At 36.1% G+C, this 16,852-nt stretch overlaps 2 protein-coding genes across 2 annotated transcripts; both read right to left on the reverse strand.

Annotated features, from left to right (window-relative positions):
- Positions 1-2,765: 2,765 nt before the first annotated feature.
- Positions 2,766-10,191, reverse strand: LOC149724795 (uncharacterized). Its single transcript, XM_089891800.1, has 15 exons — positions 9,883-10,191; positions 9,239-9,446; positions 8,849-8,953; positions 8,392-8,464; positions 8,030-8,135; positions 7,918-7,967; positions 7,491-7,652; positions 6,631-6,713; positions 6,289-6,404; positions 5,767-5,987; positions 5,285-5,416; positions 4,715-4,852; positions 4,169-4,318; positions 3,828-3,968; positions 2,766-3,296 (listed from the first exon to the last, which is right to left on the reverse strand). Exons 1-15 carry the CDS (start codon positions 10,086-10,088, stop codon positions 3,139-3,141), a joined length of 2,049 nt encoding a protein of 682 aa, XP_089747926.1. The 5' UTR covers positions 10,089-10,191; the 3' UTR covers positions 2,766-3,138.
- An 833-nt stretch (positions 10,192-11,024) lies between these two features.
- LOC149724796 (organic cation transporter protein-like) lies at positions 11,025-16,796 on the reverse strand. Its single transcript, XM_089891799.1, has 13 exons — positions 16,551-16,796; positions 15,857-15,972; positions 15,275-15,439; positions 14,929-15,032; positions 14,580-14,734; positions 14,111-14,303; positions 13,620-13,755; positions 13,149-13,240; positions 12,678-12,898; positions 12,228-12,336; positions 11,818-11,917; positions 11,363-11,529; positions 11,025-11,210 (listed from the first exon to the last, which is right to left on the reverse strand). The coding sequence occupies exons 1-13, from the start codon at positions 16,675-16,677 to the stop codon at positions 11,153-11,155; spliced, it is 1,743 nt and encodes a 580-aa protein (XP_089747925.1). The 5' UTR covers positions 16,678-16,796; the 3' UTR covers positions 11,025-11,152.
- Between the last annotated feature and the right edge of the window lie 56 nt (positions 16,797-16,852).

Consider the following 16,852-nt stretch of genomic DNA (forward strand, 5'->3'; position numbering starts at 1 on the left):
TCCTGCAAGGCTCCATAACTGTTTGCGTATATTCAGTAAATACAAATATTTAAATTGTTTAACTGATACAAAAGCAAATTTTATAGTGTATGATTGACAGGGTGCTGACCACATCGCCACGGCGTATGGCAAATATACGGCTGCAGTTGTCCACCAGAATATAAGATTTAGTCGTCCAAACTGTTTTCCTTGACAAAACATTTGGTCATGTAGAACTAGAAGTGCAAATTTCATAAAGGTTTTGTGGTGGTGGAAGAAAATTCAAGTCTTTTTCAAAATTGCGCCAAAAGCAGTATCGGAAATCAACCTTTCGGTTTGAGCTGCAATAACAATTTGTTACTGTAAACCAGATGCAGCTTACTAAATAAAATCGAGTTAGATCAATTACATAATTGTATCCATCTCCTCGAAAACGATAGAGAAGATCATGTTATTTAAAGAACAAAGAAAAAGGAATCAACAGCAAAACAACAGTCGTTAAAACACGCTAAACGTGTGGGAAAGAATGTCAGTTAAAAAGCGTGGCTCTTTCAACCAACAAAAAAGATTACCTGTATAAAGGACTGTTTAGTGTATTAAATCTTACCCTATAAGTAATCCAAGTGGTTATAATTAGAAACCAATCGGTTTTTAGCTACCATAAGTTATTGTATATGATATGACAACGTGATTATTTAGTCCTGATTGATGTAACCACTTAATGACAATCATAAAGGTTTCTGAAATAAATGGTTAGTTCTTAAATGAAATGGTTCGTTAAACAGACACAATGAAACTGTGCATCAAAATCATTATGTAGTATATATTAATATGAATGTATATGAATACGTATATAGGCTATAACTACAGTTGCATGTACATTGCAATATATAAAATACTGGTCATTAAATCAAAGCTAAAACTGCTGAACTAGTCGCATTGCCTTGCGAGCATAAAGAACTTCATAACAATTCATATTTTAAACAAGCAGCATCCCATGTGCTGCATATTTATAGTAGTGTATGATAGGAGATAGTAATATAGTCACTCTATAAAACTACTACTACTGCAATGACAGTAAATATCCGTAACTGTATATGAAATACACCCTGCAGAAGTAAACGTGTAGATATAATATTACAATTCTGCTGTAGAAGATAAAATGTTAGAATCTTCACAAAACTACTGCCATTAACATAAAAATCGCGAGAAGACGCCTATGTTACACATTATAACGCGTAGTATATATGGTAGAACTATATACCTGCAAATTCAAAATACAAATACATTTTGCATAAAACAGAAGTTTCCAAAAACGCAAAATAAGACTAGGATTCTCCGAAAGTATACAAGAAACTTCCATGACTTAAGAACAATAAATTATACCGGTCATAAATAAGCCAAATCAGAACATAAAAAGTACCTAAAACAGCATAAGCAGCGCGCGTAATAAAGTAGTACTGCCTGAAACTTAAAAATTCTAAATCATGTACAAAACAATAGAAGTCAAAATAAGCCAAGAATTCTCAAAACAACATAAAAAGCGTCACATTTGCTGCAGCTCGAATCCGGTATCACATAAATAGCTAGAAACTGGGGAAACAAAATAAAAACACATAAAACTTGCATCATTCTTTTCGAAACAGCATTACAGTGCTCGCTATCAGATATAACAGCATTGATGCCTTCTATTTCAAATAACCAAATCTTGTATACAACATAAGTTTTCAACAAAACGTAAAATTAAACAAGAATTCCACGAAAGCACAAATAACTTAGAAGTTATATAATATCTGCAACCCTAAATAAAATAGAAACTCACAACAGGACTCGAACGGCGTGACAACGCGGGTGGCAATATAGGCCTACAGCACTGTCTGTAATTCTAAAATACAAAATCCTGCACGAAACAATGATGTGATGCCAAAACAACTAAATTAACATGAACACCGTACAAAACGGTACCGCATTGTGCGGAATATGGTAGTACTGATCGAAGTTTCGAAATATTAATTCATGCTCAAACCAAAAGTAAAGATATCTCAACGAAATGAAAAACTAGGCAAGAAATCTCAAAACAACGCATAGCATATTCAACCCTATATTAAATAAATAGTCAAACCTGTCAAAAAACAGATATAATAACATAAAAACTCGCAATAACAGCGCGGTACGAAGTGTATAGCACCATGTGCATTTATAAATACTGTGTGAAATAAAAGGGTTCACAACTTCAAATAACATAAAATTTTCGAATTCGCAAAAGGAATTGTAGTCTGTCAACCTATTACAATCCTGTATTAAATAAAAAGCAAGACCTGTCAAAAACAGCCAAGTTCCTAAACAATCTCACAATACAGTACACAGCATTAGAAGGCATGGCGAGTTAGTACAAATGCTAGTCCAAGTTGGTCGAACTGTTTCAACGCGGCATCGTGGAGACGGAAAACGTTGATTATTTCAACCTGATTAGCATTCTTTGCGTGCTTACGGCGGTTACATGCCTTTCGGGTGCCAGTTTCGAATTGTAGTTACCAATTATCATTATTGAGCACGTAAAGTTCTACGTGGGAATATACTTTTTCGTCTAACAATTGTTGGGCACGTAAAGGCCATTAAGGTCGTCTTTTTGTTACATCCCTTGTTTGAAATTAAATCTTTGAAAATTCAAGTTATTTTAGTTTCAATACCGCATAATTAGCGGGTAAATAACAACAACTGCCCTGTTTGATCAAAGGCGATAAGACGTTTCATAATGTCCCTTAAACCGTAAAGGAACGAAGCAATGACAATAGTTCTTCTTATTTATTAATGTGTATAAATATATCGACTTTATCGATTGAACATAGCTACACAAACAAAAATATTTTGTTTTTTCTAAAAAGTGCTGAGTCAGCGTAAACTGGTATGCCGCACGTAAATAAAGCGTAAATTTGATATAATAAGGTGGGGTAAGATGGAACATGTTTTCTTTTAATTTTTTGTTCCAATTTGGTAGTAAACAAACAATATTTACAGAAATACATAATCGTAGCCCTGCGACTCTAAAATAAAGTACGGTATTTGTATGCCAACAGTATCCAGTCTTTCCCCACAGTGGTATATACAATAAACTAGCAATAAGACATTCGAGAACATTCTTTTCTTGTTTTAAGCAATTCAATAACCAGGGCAGCAGCTTCGACCATTGTTACCACAGCAGAGTCCGATCAAGTAATCAGAGTTGCAGAAATTGGTGGAATTTTTACACGTGCCTCCTCTATGCTTACATGGGTCGTCACATGGCAGGGAACTGTATTTCTTTTCAGCAGAATAGCCTGGGAAATAAATTAGATTAAACTGGGCAGTCTAGAACTTGGTTTGCCTAATTGTCAAAGGGTATTTTTCATTACAAACATTAAATCCCATAGATATGAAACAATTTTTACTTAAACTCTTTATCAAGAAGTTTTTTTTTAAAGAATATCAAGAATGAACGTGGAATCAGGTAAAATTTGAGTACGCGCTCAGAACACCAAACGGCTATGCGAAAACAATGTGTAATTGAGTGGCCACTAATGGATTGTATAAATTATCAGCCATAAAGAAAAACCATAAGAATAATCACCTAAAAAAATATATGCGTGGTAAACCGTAAGCGCAGGCACGAGGCGTATGAAACAGATCCCCGTGTTATAACTGCCGTTGCCCGCCACGCATTCATTCGTTCGTTCATACATTCATTCATTCATTCATTCATTCATTCATTCATTCACTCACTCACTCACTCACTAATTCATTCATTCACTTATTAATTCACTCATTTATTCATTCACAATCAACTTAAATCCATAGCATTGATAACTTACAAAGATAGTCACAATACAAGCAACATCGTCTATTATTGTCTCCTCCACATAAACCCTTCGTGTAACCAGCACCGCACTCATGGTATCTCCAGTCAACACAATACCCACCAAGTTTGGCGCATTTTATGTCAGAATTGCGATCTGAAAATAAAAAATTCAAATCAAGATTCTGTTTAAGTATGTTCAACATTTTGTTTAATTACATCCAATATTCTATTTAAATAAAAGACTGACGATGCAATTTATGTATATCTCTGAAAAAAGAAAATATATATTTCTAATACAACCATTGGTTGGACTTGATTTTTATCTGTTACATTTTCGTAGCACCAGATCCTTACATTTTCCTAAGCAGCATTGCCTAGAGGTTGGTCCTCCGCAGATGAGTGGGGCGTATTTACCATCGCATGAATTGCTCTTCATTTGACAGTTACCGCCCAATGCTCTACATTTCGCGTCATCATATCTCCATTTATCTTCATTCAGTCGATCTTTAAAATATATTTTGGTTGAATGGTTGCATGAAATTAATGATTAAATACTTATTTATCCTCGCGTGGAGGAGCAACGACAGTTGGTAATACACGAGTGCTGTTTCATACACCTCGTTACGCCCACTTACGAGTTACCACATATATGTAACTTTTTGGGTAATTATTTTGAAAGGATTTTTTATTTTTGTTTTTTTGTCAAAGTTGCCAAAAACTCTGACAACTCATAAGAAACCACTGGGTTGGAGCAGTTGCGTTTAATGTCTCCCCCAATGATACACACGTCCAAAAACGGTAGCATCATCGAGCCTCGAACCCGCCAACCCTGCTGTACTATATATAGAGACAGTTGGCTGACCATACATGCTTATACCTTATAATTCATATATTTCTTACCGGTGTCCGTAGTAACACAGCACGATTCTGATTTTCCAGTGGCGGTACAAATTCCAAAGCTTTGTTTCCCGTAGCAAATATCATAATTCCGTTTAATGCACTTCCCGTTTAATTTCGCACACGCCACGTGGCCGGTCGCTTAGTTTAAACAAAACATTTAGAGAAGTATAAAACCGTATCCTTACGACTCCCATAGACCAGTTAATTGTTTAAAACACAATCAGAATATTTGGACATTATGTGCTAAAAGTGGCCTGTCTGGAATGTTGAAAAATAAATCTAACTTGCTTTATCCTCGCATTGCGGAAAACGACAGTCGTTATAACAGGGGTGTTCTATTTCATACACCTCGCGCTGCCAGCATATACGAGTTGTAATTTATGTAACGTTTATCGTCTAATTGGATGGTAAACAAATATATTTATAAAATTATTTAACCAAAGCTTTAAGTGAACGTTGTTATATTTGTTAAAAATACAATCAGGAAATTTGGAATATGGGTGCTATATAAAGATATCTCATCTAACCCCACAGTACTACATCACATTTTAACTAGTGCAAAATACTCACCCGGTTTAAAAATAAAGTTCCAACAAAGAACACCAGTAACCCAACCAATCACCAGGAATAATACGACAAACGCTACAATTTTTTGCCACTTGGTTTTGCAAAACGATTTCGGCTGATCATGTTGGCTGCTGCCTGCAAACCAATTTTGTTGAAACACCAACTAAAATTGAAAATTTTATATGAAAGTTTGCTTAAAATGTGATCTGAAGGCGACACCAACAGCTTTTAAAAAATGCGTGTCATAAACTTAAATGTAACCGAAAAAGTTGGCTGTTTGACAACGCATGGGGATTTTCCACAAGGAATATAGCTTGGGTGAACCACGCACCTCGTACCCGCTTTCGTGTTAGCATTTAGGGTAATTTTGTAGGTGTTTGCCGGATTTGTTTAGTTCAGTGTATTGTTCATATTTTAGATGTTGTACCATTAGGTTATATCCGCCGTGCAAGCAGAACATGCAACGACAATTACAACAAAGATACCTGCAGAAATAAGATGTGTAGTTTCTGTAGCCAATTCTGGTTCAATAGAGCCCAAGTTTTGTTTTGCTGGTGGTATTTCCGCTCCATTGCTTTGAAAAGTGCTGCTGAAGAGACCAGAATCGATCGTGGATTTGGTCGTAGTAGCAGCACTGGTGTTTGAACCCGATTTCACAACAATGTAATTGTTAGGTGCACTTTTCGTTTCACCGGAAATAACAGACCTAAATGAAACATAATAATTAATATTGTTTCTTCGGAACAGTCTTCTACATTATGATATTATTATCGGCTAAAAATAAACTATTTAATTTTTTAATTGTCACAGTTTACAGTTTAGACAACCCATAAGGGACCACTGGGTTGGAGCAATTGCTGTTAAGTGTCTTGCTCAAGGACACATACGCCCACAATGGCAGCAGCGTCGAACCTAATACCTATGCGGGTTCTAGGTAGCTGGTGTGCTGACCACTTTGTCTCGCATATAAAATATATAGCATTGTTAATCCCTGACAAAGTTTCAACCTGTATTGATCTACGCTTTTAATTGTAGAAGTCCCAATTCCAGTGTCGAGTAATTTGGACTGTCGTTGCCCACATGTGTATGATCTGTCGCTTAATGACGTTGTAGTTTGCGGAACCTAAAACAAGCGCTGTTAAGATATTTTAGTTAAGTCATTTTATTTTTCTGTATGTATTGCTGACAATTTGGACAACCTAATTTGGTTTGGAGCAATTATCGTTATGTGTTTTAATCAAATACACACTTGGCCACACTGGTGGCAACATCGAGCACCGAACACAGTTTCCTCTGGTTACGATGCGGGGCTTGTAAACCAATAAGCTTGGATTTGTTCAATGTCTTACCCAAGCGACCAAAATATCAGAGACCAATTCGCTTAATCTTGCATCTTCATAAACGATGTTTTTTCTCAGCTGGACTGTAATATCTATGGAAAACGATCGTTATAGTAGGGTGGGTATAAGACGGGACATTTCATTCCAGGTTCTCGTTCCTATTTGGTAAGTAAACAAGAGTTATCTAACCGTATCCTCTCACTATATTCTAAAGCGTTGTTAATTATAAAACAAAATCAGGAAATGTGTCTTTTAAGCGCTAGCGGTATCCCATCGCAATAAAGCAAATACAAATATTGATGAGTAAATATTATTTTATGTTGCGGGCGTGTAAGCCAAGATATAGTTATGTATCATATTTTAAGCGTTTGAAAAAATTACCGAGAACCCCATATAGATTAAATACACAAAGTGTTAATCGTTTATTTTTATTGCCGGTAGAATAATATCATTCAGCTGCTATTGTTTCTTGGATATTATTTTAAACATTGTCCAACGCATCTACGTAACGATATTATAAATGCTACACTACGATGACATTATTATAAACAAAAGATTTCCAAAACAAATATTTACGAAGCAATGTTTTGTTTTCTAAGGGAACTGCTATGCGCATTTAAAAATACATGATTTATAGTAGGGTGGAGTAACATGGGACATACTTTCATTTTTTCTCGTTTCATGTGGTGGTAAACATAGAACATTTACAGAATTATATAACCGTAGCCCGCGACTCTAAAAGAGCGTTGATAATTGTTAAAACACTATCAGGAAATATGGGATTTAGATGATAATGATATATCTTTTTACCCCACAAGTATAACTCTACCGTATGACACATGTATTATAACACAACCTTAATAACCAACCTTGAAATTCTGGTCGTACATTTGCATTAGCGTGCCAACCTCTCTCTATAGCATTGATAAGGGGTGTCGGGGTAGTCTTGGGAATCTCTGAGATGTCAGGTCTTAAGCCTTTCACAATGTGGTCTTTCAATAAAACTAAAGTGTCGCCAAAATAATTCATATCTGTATAAAAACAGAAATTAGTTGAAAGTATAGTTATATAGTACATATATAGTGGGGTGGGGAAAGATGGGACATCTTTTTTATTTTCTTGTCCTATTTGGTAGTAAACAAAGAACATTCAAAAAATTATAAAAACGTATTTTTACGACTCCCATTGACCGTTGCTAATTGTTTAAAACATAATCATCATATTTGGATATCATGTGCTAAAGGTGTCCCATCTTTCCCCACCCTACTACATGCATGCTATGAAATGATAATATACTTCCGTACGGCTGTAGTTCTGTGACCAACTCCCACAAAAACACTGAGTAGCTGCAAGTTAAGAATAACGTCAGATATAGTGAAAACAAATACGCAATTATAAAGTTGTTTACCTGTATACATCTGACTTGGTCGTGGGCTTGGAGTTTGGGTTCGCTAAATGTTCAGGAGCAATATGTGTTATGGTACCACCGCCTATGTGCTGCTGCGTCGCTTCACCTGTTTGTATCTATATAGTACTGTGTGCAGGAAGACGGGACACCTTTAGCACATATTATCCAATTATCCTGATTAGGTTTAAACAATTATCAACGGTCTATGGGAGTCGTGAGGAAACGGTTTTATAATACTTCGATTGTTCTTTGTTTACTACCAAATGGGACAACAAAATATAGAAAGAAAAGGTGTCCCACCTTTCCCTACCCAACTATATATTGTAAATTATCGTTTAGTAAAATACAATTAAATATCATACGGTTGTTAAGAACATCCCTCCTAGTTGCAAGTCTCGAGAGCGTGTGTACTTGAGACAACCCGAAGTCGCACAGCTGAAATATTGAAGGAATTATTGAATAAATGAAAAATATTGAATGAATTAGTGAATGAATGAAGTAAACGACAGTCGTTTTAACACGGATGTTTATACACCTCGTGCCGGGTTATGAGTTACCATGTATGTTACTTTGCCGATGATAATTTTTTGCCTTATTTTATGTGTGGCTGATAATTTGGACAAGCCATTAGTGACCACTGGGTTGGATTGCCGTTAAGTGTCTTTCCCAAGGAAACATACCACATTAGTAGCAGAGTCGAGCCTTGAACCCAGTACCTTTTGGTTAGTGGCATGCGCACTAACCACTTTGTCACGGCGCAGGTGATTATAGATTAACGAAACGAAAGTTTGCTAATGTTAAATATTAAGAGTAAGAAACCTTAACGTTTAGCGTAGCGTCCAACAACACGTTAGCTGATTTTAAATCCAGATGAAGCATTCGTTTTGGTTGCATTGAATGTAAGTATTCCATAGTTTCCGACACCTACACAAAATGCATTGAAATTTTTTCAGTCGTATAGTAGAGTGGGTTAAGATAGAATATTTTTTTTCTCGTCCTGTTTAATAGCAAACAAAAGAAAATTTACATAATTATATAACTGTCACCTCGGGACTGTAAAACAACATTGTTAACTATTAAAAACACGATCGGGGAATATGGGGAAAATGCCCTACGGTATCCCAACTTACCCCACAGTAATATAACCAATACCCCGAAATCAATACGAAAAATACATTTACTTGAGAGGATTTAACTTGTTATATTTACCTGTAAAGCAATACGGTATTTTAGTTTCCAAAGGTGTTCCCTGGACAATTGTACGGACTTGAAAAAGTCCGTGCACGAACCATGTTGAACGAATTCCATGATTAAACTAAATGAACTGTCCGTGTGCTTCACTCCAAACAATTTGACCACGTGTTCGTGTTTAATCAAGCATAGCATTTCCGCCTCTTGTAGAATATTTCGGGCGTACCTGATAGAAAAAGCGTGGTAGTATATAACAGTTATTCTGTTACTTGGGCTACCAGGCATAATGTAAATAATCTTCCACGACTTACCTGGTATGAAACAACGTAGTGTATTTCCGACGTTTTGTTTGCCGTCCGAAACACTAAATACACTACCTTTTTTTTCATAGAAGATTTTGATTTGAAAAATTGTTTAGATAAAAAACTTTGCAGAAGTGCATATATTGCCAGCATAGTAATATATAGTACTGTGTGGTAGGTGGGATACCGTTAGCACATAAATCCTAAATCTCCCGATCAGGTTTTAAACAATTAACAAGTTTTTTTTTTAGATTGGCGGAGCTTCGGAAATATAATTCCGGTAATATTTTTGTTTACCATCAAATGGGAAAAAATGTCCCATATTATCACTCTTTACTATACATAAAAACATGCATTTACCTTTCTTCTATCCTATGCTCTATCAGCACTTTTTCCGCAACATCCGTGGCTTGAAAACCTCTATTCCACTTACGATGAAAAACTCTGCCGAATCCCCCATACCCAACTTGGTACGCAACTTTACTAAACTCGTGTTCCTCGAAGTTTCGAAATACAGAGCCACAAGCAAAATTAGGCGTAGAAGTGCTAAGTTGCTCTGTTGCCATTTGTAACCTCACTTTAGTCTTGGAAACAGTTTTTATAGACGGAAGAAATATGGTTGCGGCGTACACCAGTCGTAACACGAACCGGAATAACTTATCAAACCGAAACTGCTGACTAGAGTAAGAAACCGCCTACACAACAACGCAAGAACAGAGTGTGACGTCAAGATAGCATAGGAAGAAGTGGGCCAGACAACAAACAAAGGTACTGTAATTATTGTAAAAGGAGTTCCCCATAATATCTAAGCACTTTACTCTAGCAGCTTAACGCTAGGCATAAATTCCAATATTAATGTAAAACACTTTTAACTTAAATGTGATTCAACCTAAGTACGGCGCGTACATTAACTTGGTAAGTGCGAGCGAACTGCCACGCTCGCGCTCTTTTTAAAGCAGAAAGGCGTAGTTTCGCTTTACCATCGCGTTTCTGCATGCCTCGAGCGGCTTGCGTTTTACGAAACAGACGCAGAATCAATAATTATCCCGAAAAAGAGTGCAAAAAAACAGAATGATTAAAAACGTGGAAAACTTTATAGAAGATTCTGCTATCATGGGATCAGCATAAACATCAGATATCTTTTAATTTTTATTTGGGTACTATCGTTTTTAAAAAAGGGCTGTGCTAACTTTCCGTCTTATTTCTTTAATATAGTACTGTGGGTAAGATCGTATAGGTCAAGAACGTAACATCCAAATATCCCGTTTGTTTTTTGAACAATTAATAATAGTCTATAAGGGACGTGGGGATACTGTTTTATAAATCTTTTTCTTTTAATGTTCTTTGTCTTCCACCAAATGGGACGAAGAAAAGGGAAGAAAATATGTCTCATTTTCCCCACCTTACCATACTTTACTGATAGTTTCGTTACCGTAATCGAAGAGATAAATTAAAATCTTTAAGGCCCTATGTTTTGGAGTACTGTAAGTTACAATCAATCGCATTCTGCAAAACCATTCTCTTTTATTATCGCTTCGATGCAAGAATACCAGCATTGCTATTTTCCAAAGAAACTCATTACTAAAGTAGTTCTGGATAAATGCTTCTTCATTTATACAACAATTCAGCTTTAGCACATTGAATTTTCATCGTCCAACAGAGTGTTCTGTTTTTCTGGTGTGTTGCGCCTGTGACAGGAAAAACAGGTTTCTGGTAACGATTTTATAAAGCTGATAGGCTTAACCATAGTTCCTATTTTGAATTTAGCTGTAAAACATGCTCTTGAGTTTAAGTGTAAATAAAAAAATGCCAAGTTAACACCAGTTTAAAATCTGCTTACCGTTGAGACGTAGGGAGACAAAATAGTTTGGCAATCACTCTACCGTGGAAATGTTCTGAGAAACTTTTTTCGACATCATCAAACAGCATTGTTAACTTTGATTCCGCAGTATCAGGGAAGTTTCCGGCCAAATAAGCGGCAACAAATGCAAGCGTGCCAAACATGACCTTTAAATATTTGTAGTAACGTATATAGAACTGCATGGTGTGAGTATACCTAAATCCCATATTTCTTGACCGTGTTTTAAACAATGTGTTTAAACAAGTAACATTTTTATAAAGTCATGTCGTTTTTTAGGGTTTGAGTCTTTTTTAGTATAATTATAGCCTATACCCGACAGCTGAATGATCCTAGTTTACGAACAAATGGAAAGGAGAAGAGAATGAAAATATGTTCAATTCTACACCCATCTAACTGTATATACTGACGTGTTTTAATCAGTTAAAATATATTACCGGAGTTAGCCACGGGATGGTTAAGTGAAGTTGAATTGTAAACGGTGAGAATATACTTCCAATGCGAGCTGACATAGAAGAAAGACCCAACGCTGTGCTCCTGCATAAAATAAATGTTAAATGATTGAATGTAACTTGTTTACCCTCGCGTGGCGGGACAACGACAAACAAAATACATTTCTTGCCTGCTTACGAGTTATAACACGTATGGCTGGCTACTGCAAGTGTACGGCTAGACAACCTATTAGTGACCTCTGGGTTGGAGCAATTGTCGTTGAGTTTCTTACCGAACAACATATACGCCCACAATGGTAGCAGCGACAAGCCTTGAATAGATTACCCCTGGGTAACCACGACCAACGACGCGGACAGATCGTAACGACTGGACAGATATATATTATATTACTTACCGACCGACGGTGGGAAACATCTCTGTTGTGTGAACATATATCACACCGAACGACATGCTTGCGGCAAATCTTCCAACCATTGCAAGAACCGTACTCAACGTTTCAAAAACTTCAAAAACATAACACAGGATCAGGTAAAAACAAAACATAAAAATCATAACCTTTACAAACCTAATACATAATCAGGTAAAAACAAAATTCGTAACAGACAAAATTCCAACGAATAGTGTACAATTATAAAAAAGTATATATTTAGCATCATTCTTTGCATAAATGGAATTAAATCATGGCTCTCATTTCGTTACGAGAATCGTATAACTTCATGAGCACGAGATCAGGACCAGATTCATAGAATTCATCACAGTTACATGTTTAGCGCTGTTAAAGTTGATTTCTATATATATATATATACATATATAGAAATGTCAACATATACTCAAATGCCCTTACCCTGTTTTCCATTTCCAAGTTGAAGACAAACCGTTGACAACAAACAAGTTAAACTTGCAGTGTACAACGAAGCAGATGTACACTTGGTGAATCCAATCTTTTTAATGGCGAAAATAGAGGAGACGCAAGCTGTGAATTCCATTAATCCTCCCAACGTATTATTTAAATACACACCGCCTGGCAAGTTTCCGACGTTTAACACCAAACCGTAATACACCATACTGAAATTGAAACAAGAATTAGAATAGATAACATATAGTACGAGGGATGGGACATCTCTTTATTCTGTTTTCTCGTCCTATTTGTTACTAAACAAAGAACATTCAAAGAATTATAAAATCGTATCTTCACGACTCCCATATACCGTTGTTAATTGTTTAAAACACGATCAGAATATTTTGGTATTATGTGCCAAAGGTGCCCGACCGTCTTCCTCCGCCCTACTATATGTAATGACTATGAAGTTTATACCTTGTGACCATCCAGACAAACATGTTGCATAACATCAAGAATCGTGTACAAGGAAGTCGACACATTGCTCGTAGTGGACTTTCTTTGCTTTCCTTTATGAGAAAAACAAAGAGAATTTAGCAACAGTGTTAACAGCCTGCTTATATTCTACGTTTATCATATACATATGGGCTCTGTGGTTATAAATATCACTTGCTTTTTAACCAAGGGTATTGGGTTCGAGGCTCGACGCTGTTATTCTTTTGGAAGTGTGTGTCGTTTGGAAAGTCATCTAATGTTCATTTCTTCAACCCAGTGTTCTCTTTAGAATTGTGTAAATTATCAACCACACAGAAATAAAATAAAACAATAATCACCCACAATTTTGTGGAAATCCGAAATACGTCGCCCACGACTGCTGTTTCCCCGCAACAGGAGAATAAATGAGTTACATTCACAAGTTAGAAGTTATCCTGTTAAAATTGATTTTACCTCTGTTTTCTCAGACGTGTTAAACTCTGTCATCGTATCTTGCCACACTTCTTCAGATAGTTGAGTTTTGTTTCGTTTGGCCATAACCTCGCATACTTGTTTGGATTGCGCTTGCTTGTTATGTGCGAACAACCATCTGTTGGAAAAATATACAAGTTGAAGTATTAGATGTAACTTGTTATTCTCGTGATAAAACACATCTTCTTGACCAATCATTTTCTAACGATACGTGCCCAGTCATTACAGCTTTGCTCACTTGTTTTAGAGTTTTAATTGTTTTTCAATGAATGGCTGATAATTTATGCATTTAGAAACTAGTGGGTTGGAGCAATTGGCATTATGTATATTGCCCAATGATACACATACCAACAAAAGTAACAGCATCGATACTCGAACCCGGCATCCCCTCTAGACTAGAAGCAGGCGTATTAATCTAAACCACGGCACCGCAACTTCTATTTTAAATATATTTACGAAGTAAAATTGTTTACCTTGGTGATTCTGGGACCAACCAACCAAGAATAATAAACGGGACAAAAGCAGTGATTGACTTGGCGATTTGCAAAGTTCGCCAATGTCTCCAAATTAGCGCAAGAACTGAAAACGTCATCGAAGAGAGACCAAAAATGGCGTTATGCGACAAACCAATGGCGGTTCTCCATCTTTTTCTAGATAACTCGATCACTGTGAATAAAAAACGCGTCAGCAATGTCATATGTTGTGTTATACTACAATATGTATAGTTGGGGGGAGGTATAGGACACCTTTTAATTTTATTTTTCATAACGTTTAGTAGTAAACAAAGGACAATCAAAAAATTATAAACCGTATCCTCACGACTCCCATAGACCGATGTTAATTGTTTAAAACAGAATCAGGATATTTGGATATTACGTGGCAAAGGTGTCCCGTCTTCCCCACCCTACTATACAACTAATGTAAAGCCAAATTCCAGCTTACTGTAAACGAATCCACTTGTTATCATTGGGAAGTAAGTAACAGCTGCCAGAAATCGCAATGCAGTGTACACGTGTACGTTTGGTGAGAATGACATGCCACAGGTTACAATAAGGGCCAATACTGAACTTACACGAAAAACAGCGATTCTGCCAAATCTACAGATGATTGACGATTAGTAAAACAAAACACAAATTAAAATTATCAATTTAATTTAAAGTTCGATTTTAGTCAAAATATTTAAGACTTAAAATGTGCTATTAAAAGTCGTTAAAAAAACAACAATAAGAACAACTGTTCGAGGAAAAAAATCTATATGGTCACTACGTGCCCAACAAGTTACATGGCTTACCGATCAGCTAGTAAGCCCCCCATTAGAGAACCAGTCAGTAATCCCGCATAATTCAATGACGTTGCAATGAAAGAAATGCCAACTTTGTCGCAGACCAGGTCCCACTGAAATTAGTATATACTATAAATTTCTAAGCTGTGGTACCAAAGCGTTTCCTTAGATACTGGTTATATTTAGTATTGTGGGATAAGATATATTCTTATTCGAGTTTTTTTAATAACAACGGTATTTTTAAGTTGTGAGGATCAGTTATATATAATTCTGTATATATTCTTTATTTACTACTAAATAGGACGGGAAAATATTCAAAACATCTTCCATCTTACCCCACCCGCCTATATTATACCTCGGTAACTATCGTTTCCTCGAAAGAGCTTCTGTCGTATTCGTATCCTGCATCGCATTGAACTGTCTGCATTCCGCTAACGTTGTTGGTTCCGAACAAACAGTTTAAGTCCTTGATATCCTTGCATGATGTGTTGAACGCGTATCTTTGACAACGATCTGGTTTCTGTTACAACGTATGTCGGGTAAGATGGGATGTCTTCAGGTTTGACATAGATTAATCAAATATCCTGATCCTATTTTAAACACTTAACAACAGTCTATAAGAGTTGTGAGGATGTTGTTTTATAATACTTTAAATGTTTTTCGTTTACTGCAAAATTGGACTAGAAATATTACCCCAACTTACTATAGTGGGATGGGAAAAGATGGGGCACCTTTACATTCTATTTTTTCGTCTCATTTGGTAGTAAACAAAAAAAAACATTCAAAGAATTAACAGTATCCTCACGACCCCCATAGACCGTTGTTAATTGTTTAAAACAAGATCAGGATACTTGGATAATATGTGCTAAAGGTGTCCTATCTTACCCCAACCTAATAAAATTTTATTTTAGGCTACACAGTGTATAAGTAAACTAACCTTTGTATTATCGTTAAGTGGAATAAACGTGGTTGTTATTTCAGTCTTGGTTATATTTGGATATGCAGTAATGTTGTCGTAAGGTTCGATTCGGCATCGGCTGTCTGGCATAGCGCCTGAAAAAGTTTAATGAACAAGTGAACGTGACTTGTAGGTATTCATTGGCGGGGAACGACATTCGTTATAACACGGGTGTTCTATTCCATACACTTTGTGCTTGCTTACGAGTTACCATGTTTTGTGGTTAATTATGTTATTGGGGGGATTCTTTCATGTTTTCATATATGCTTGGCTCATACTTCGGACAACCAATTATTGACCACTTGGTTGAAGCAATTTAAGCGTCTTTTCCAAAGACACATACGCCCACAACGGTGGAAGCGCTGAGCCTCGAAGCTATCATACATATTTTTACAAAATGTACAAATTTTAATATTCTAATTCTCGCAAGCAAAAACAATATAAGTAGGATGGGGGAAGATGGGACACCTTTTCATTATATTTTCTCGTCTTATTTGGTAATAAACAAAGAACATTCAAAAAATTGTAAAACTGTATCCTCGCGACTCCCGTAGACCGTTGGTATTTATTTAAAACACGATCAGAATTTTTGGATATTGTATGTTAAAGGTGTCCTATCTTTCCCAACAGTACTTTATGTCTATAAATATAAGCCGACAGGTTATAAACTTACCAACAAAAACCGATGCTGTATTCATATAACATGCTGAAATTCCTATGGCAGAAAAACATAGACAAATAAATGCTTGGTATCTTCCATTGCCAACAACATTTTCTATCACGTTATCAAGCGAGAACATAATGTGCACGTTCTGCAAAAACTCCTCTATACTGAATGCGCAGCCAAAGTAATATAACGCTCTATCTGTCTAATAAACGGAAATTAAAATTTATTCTTTAGCATTTTACTAGTCATGCACGTTTAAATAACATGCGTTCAAACACGAAGAATAAGTGATTAGTGTTTCCTGTTAA

The sequence above is a fragment of the Ciona robusta genome, chromosome 14 (genome assembly GCF_009617815.1).
Source record: "Ciona robusta chromosome 14, ASM961781v2".
NCBI classification, from domain to species: domain Eukaryota; kingdom Metazoa; phylum Chordata; class Ascidiacea; order Phlebobranchia; family Cionidae; genus Ciona; species Ciona robusta.

What these genes read in the sequence shown, in the direction of transcription:
- LOC149724795 (XM_089891800.1), bottom strand. Translation starts at nt 10,088, where the DNA reads ATGGCAACAGAGCAACTTAGCACTTCTACGCCTAATTTTGCTTGTGGC. An exon ending in AAAAGCGTAGATCAATACAG is followed by an intron (nt 5,988 to 6,288) that starts GTTGAAACTTTG and finishes TGTTTCATTTAG; the next exon opens with GTCTGTTATTTCCGGTGAAA. An exon ending in GCAATGCTGCTTAGGAAAAT is followed by an intron (nt 3,969 to 4,168) that starts GTAAGGATCTGG and finishes TTTTATTTTCAG; the next exon opens with ATCGCAATTCTGACATAAAA.
- LOC149724796 (XM_089891799.1), bottom strand. Translation starts at nt 16,677, where the DNA reads ATGTTCTCGCTTGATAACGTGATAGAAAATGTTGTTGGCAATGGAAGA. An exon ending in ACTTGGAAATGGAAAACAGG is followed by an intron (nt 12,337 to 12,677) that starts GTAAGGGCATTT and finishes ATGTTTTTGAAG; the next exon opens with TTTTTGAAACGTTGAGTACG. An exon ending in ATGTTTCCCACCGTCGGTCG is followed by an intron (nt 11,918 to 12,227) that starts GTAAGTAATATA and finishes TATTTTATGCAG; the next exon opens with GAGCACAGCGTTGGGTCTTT.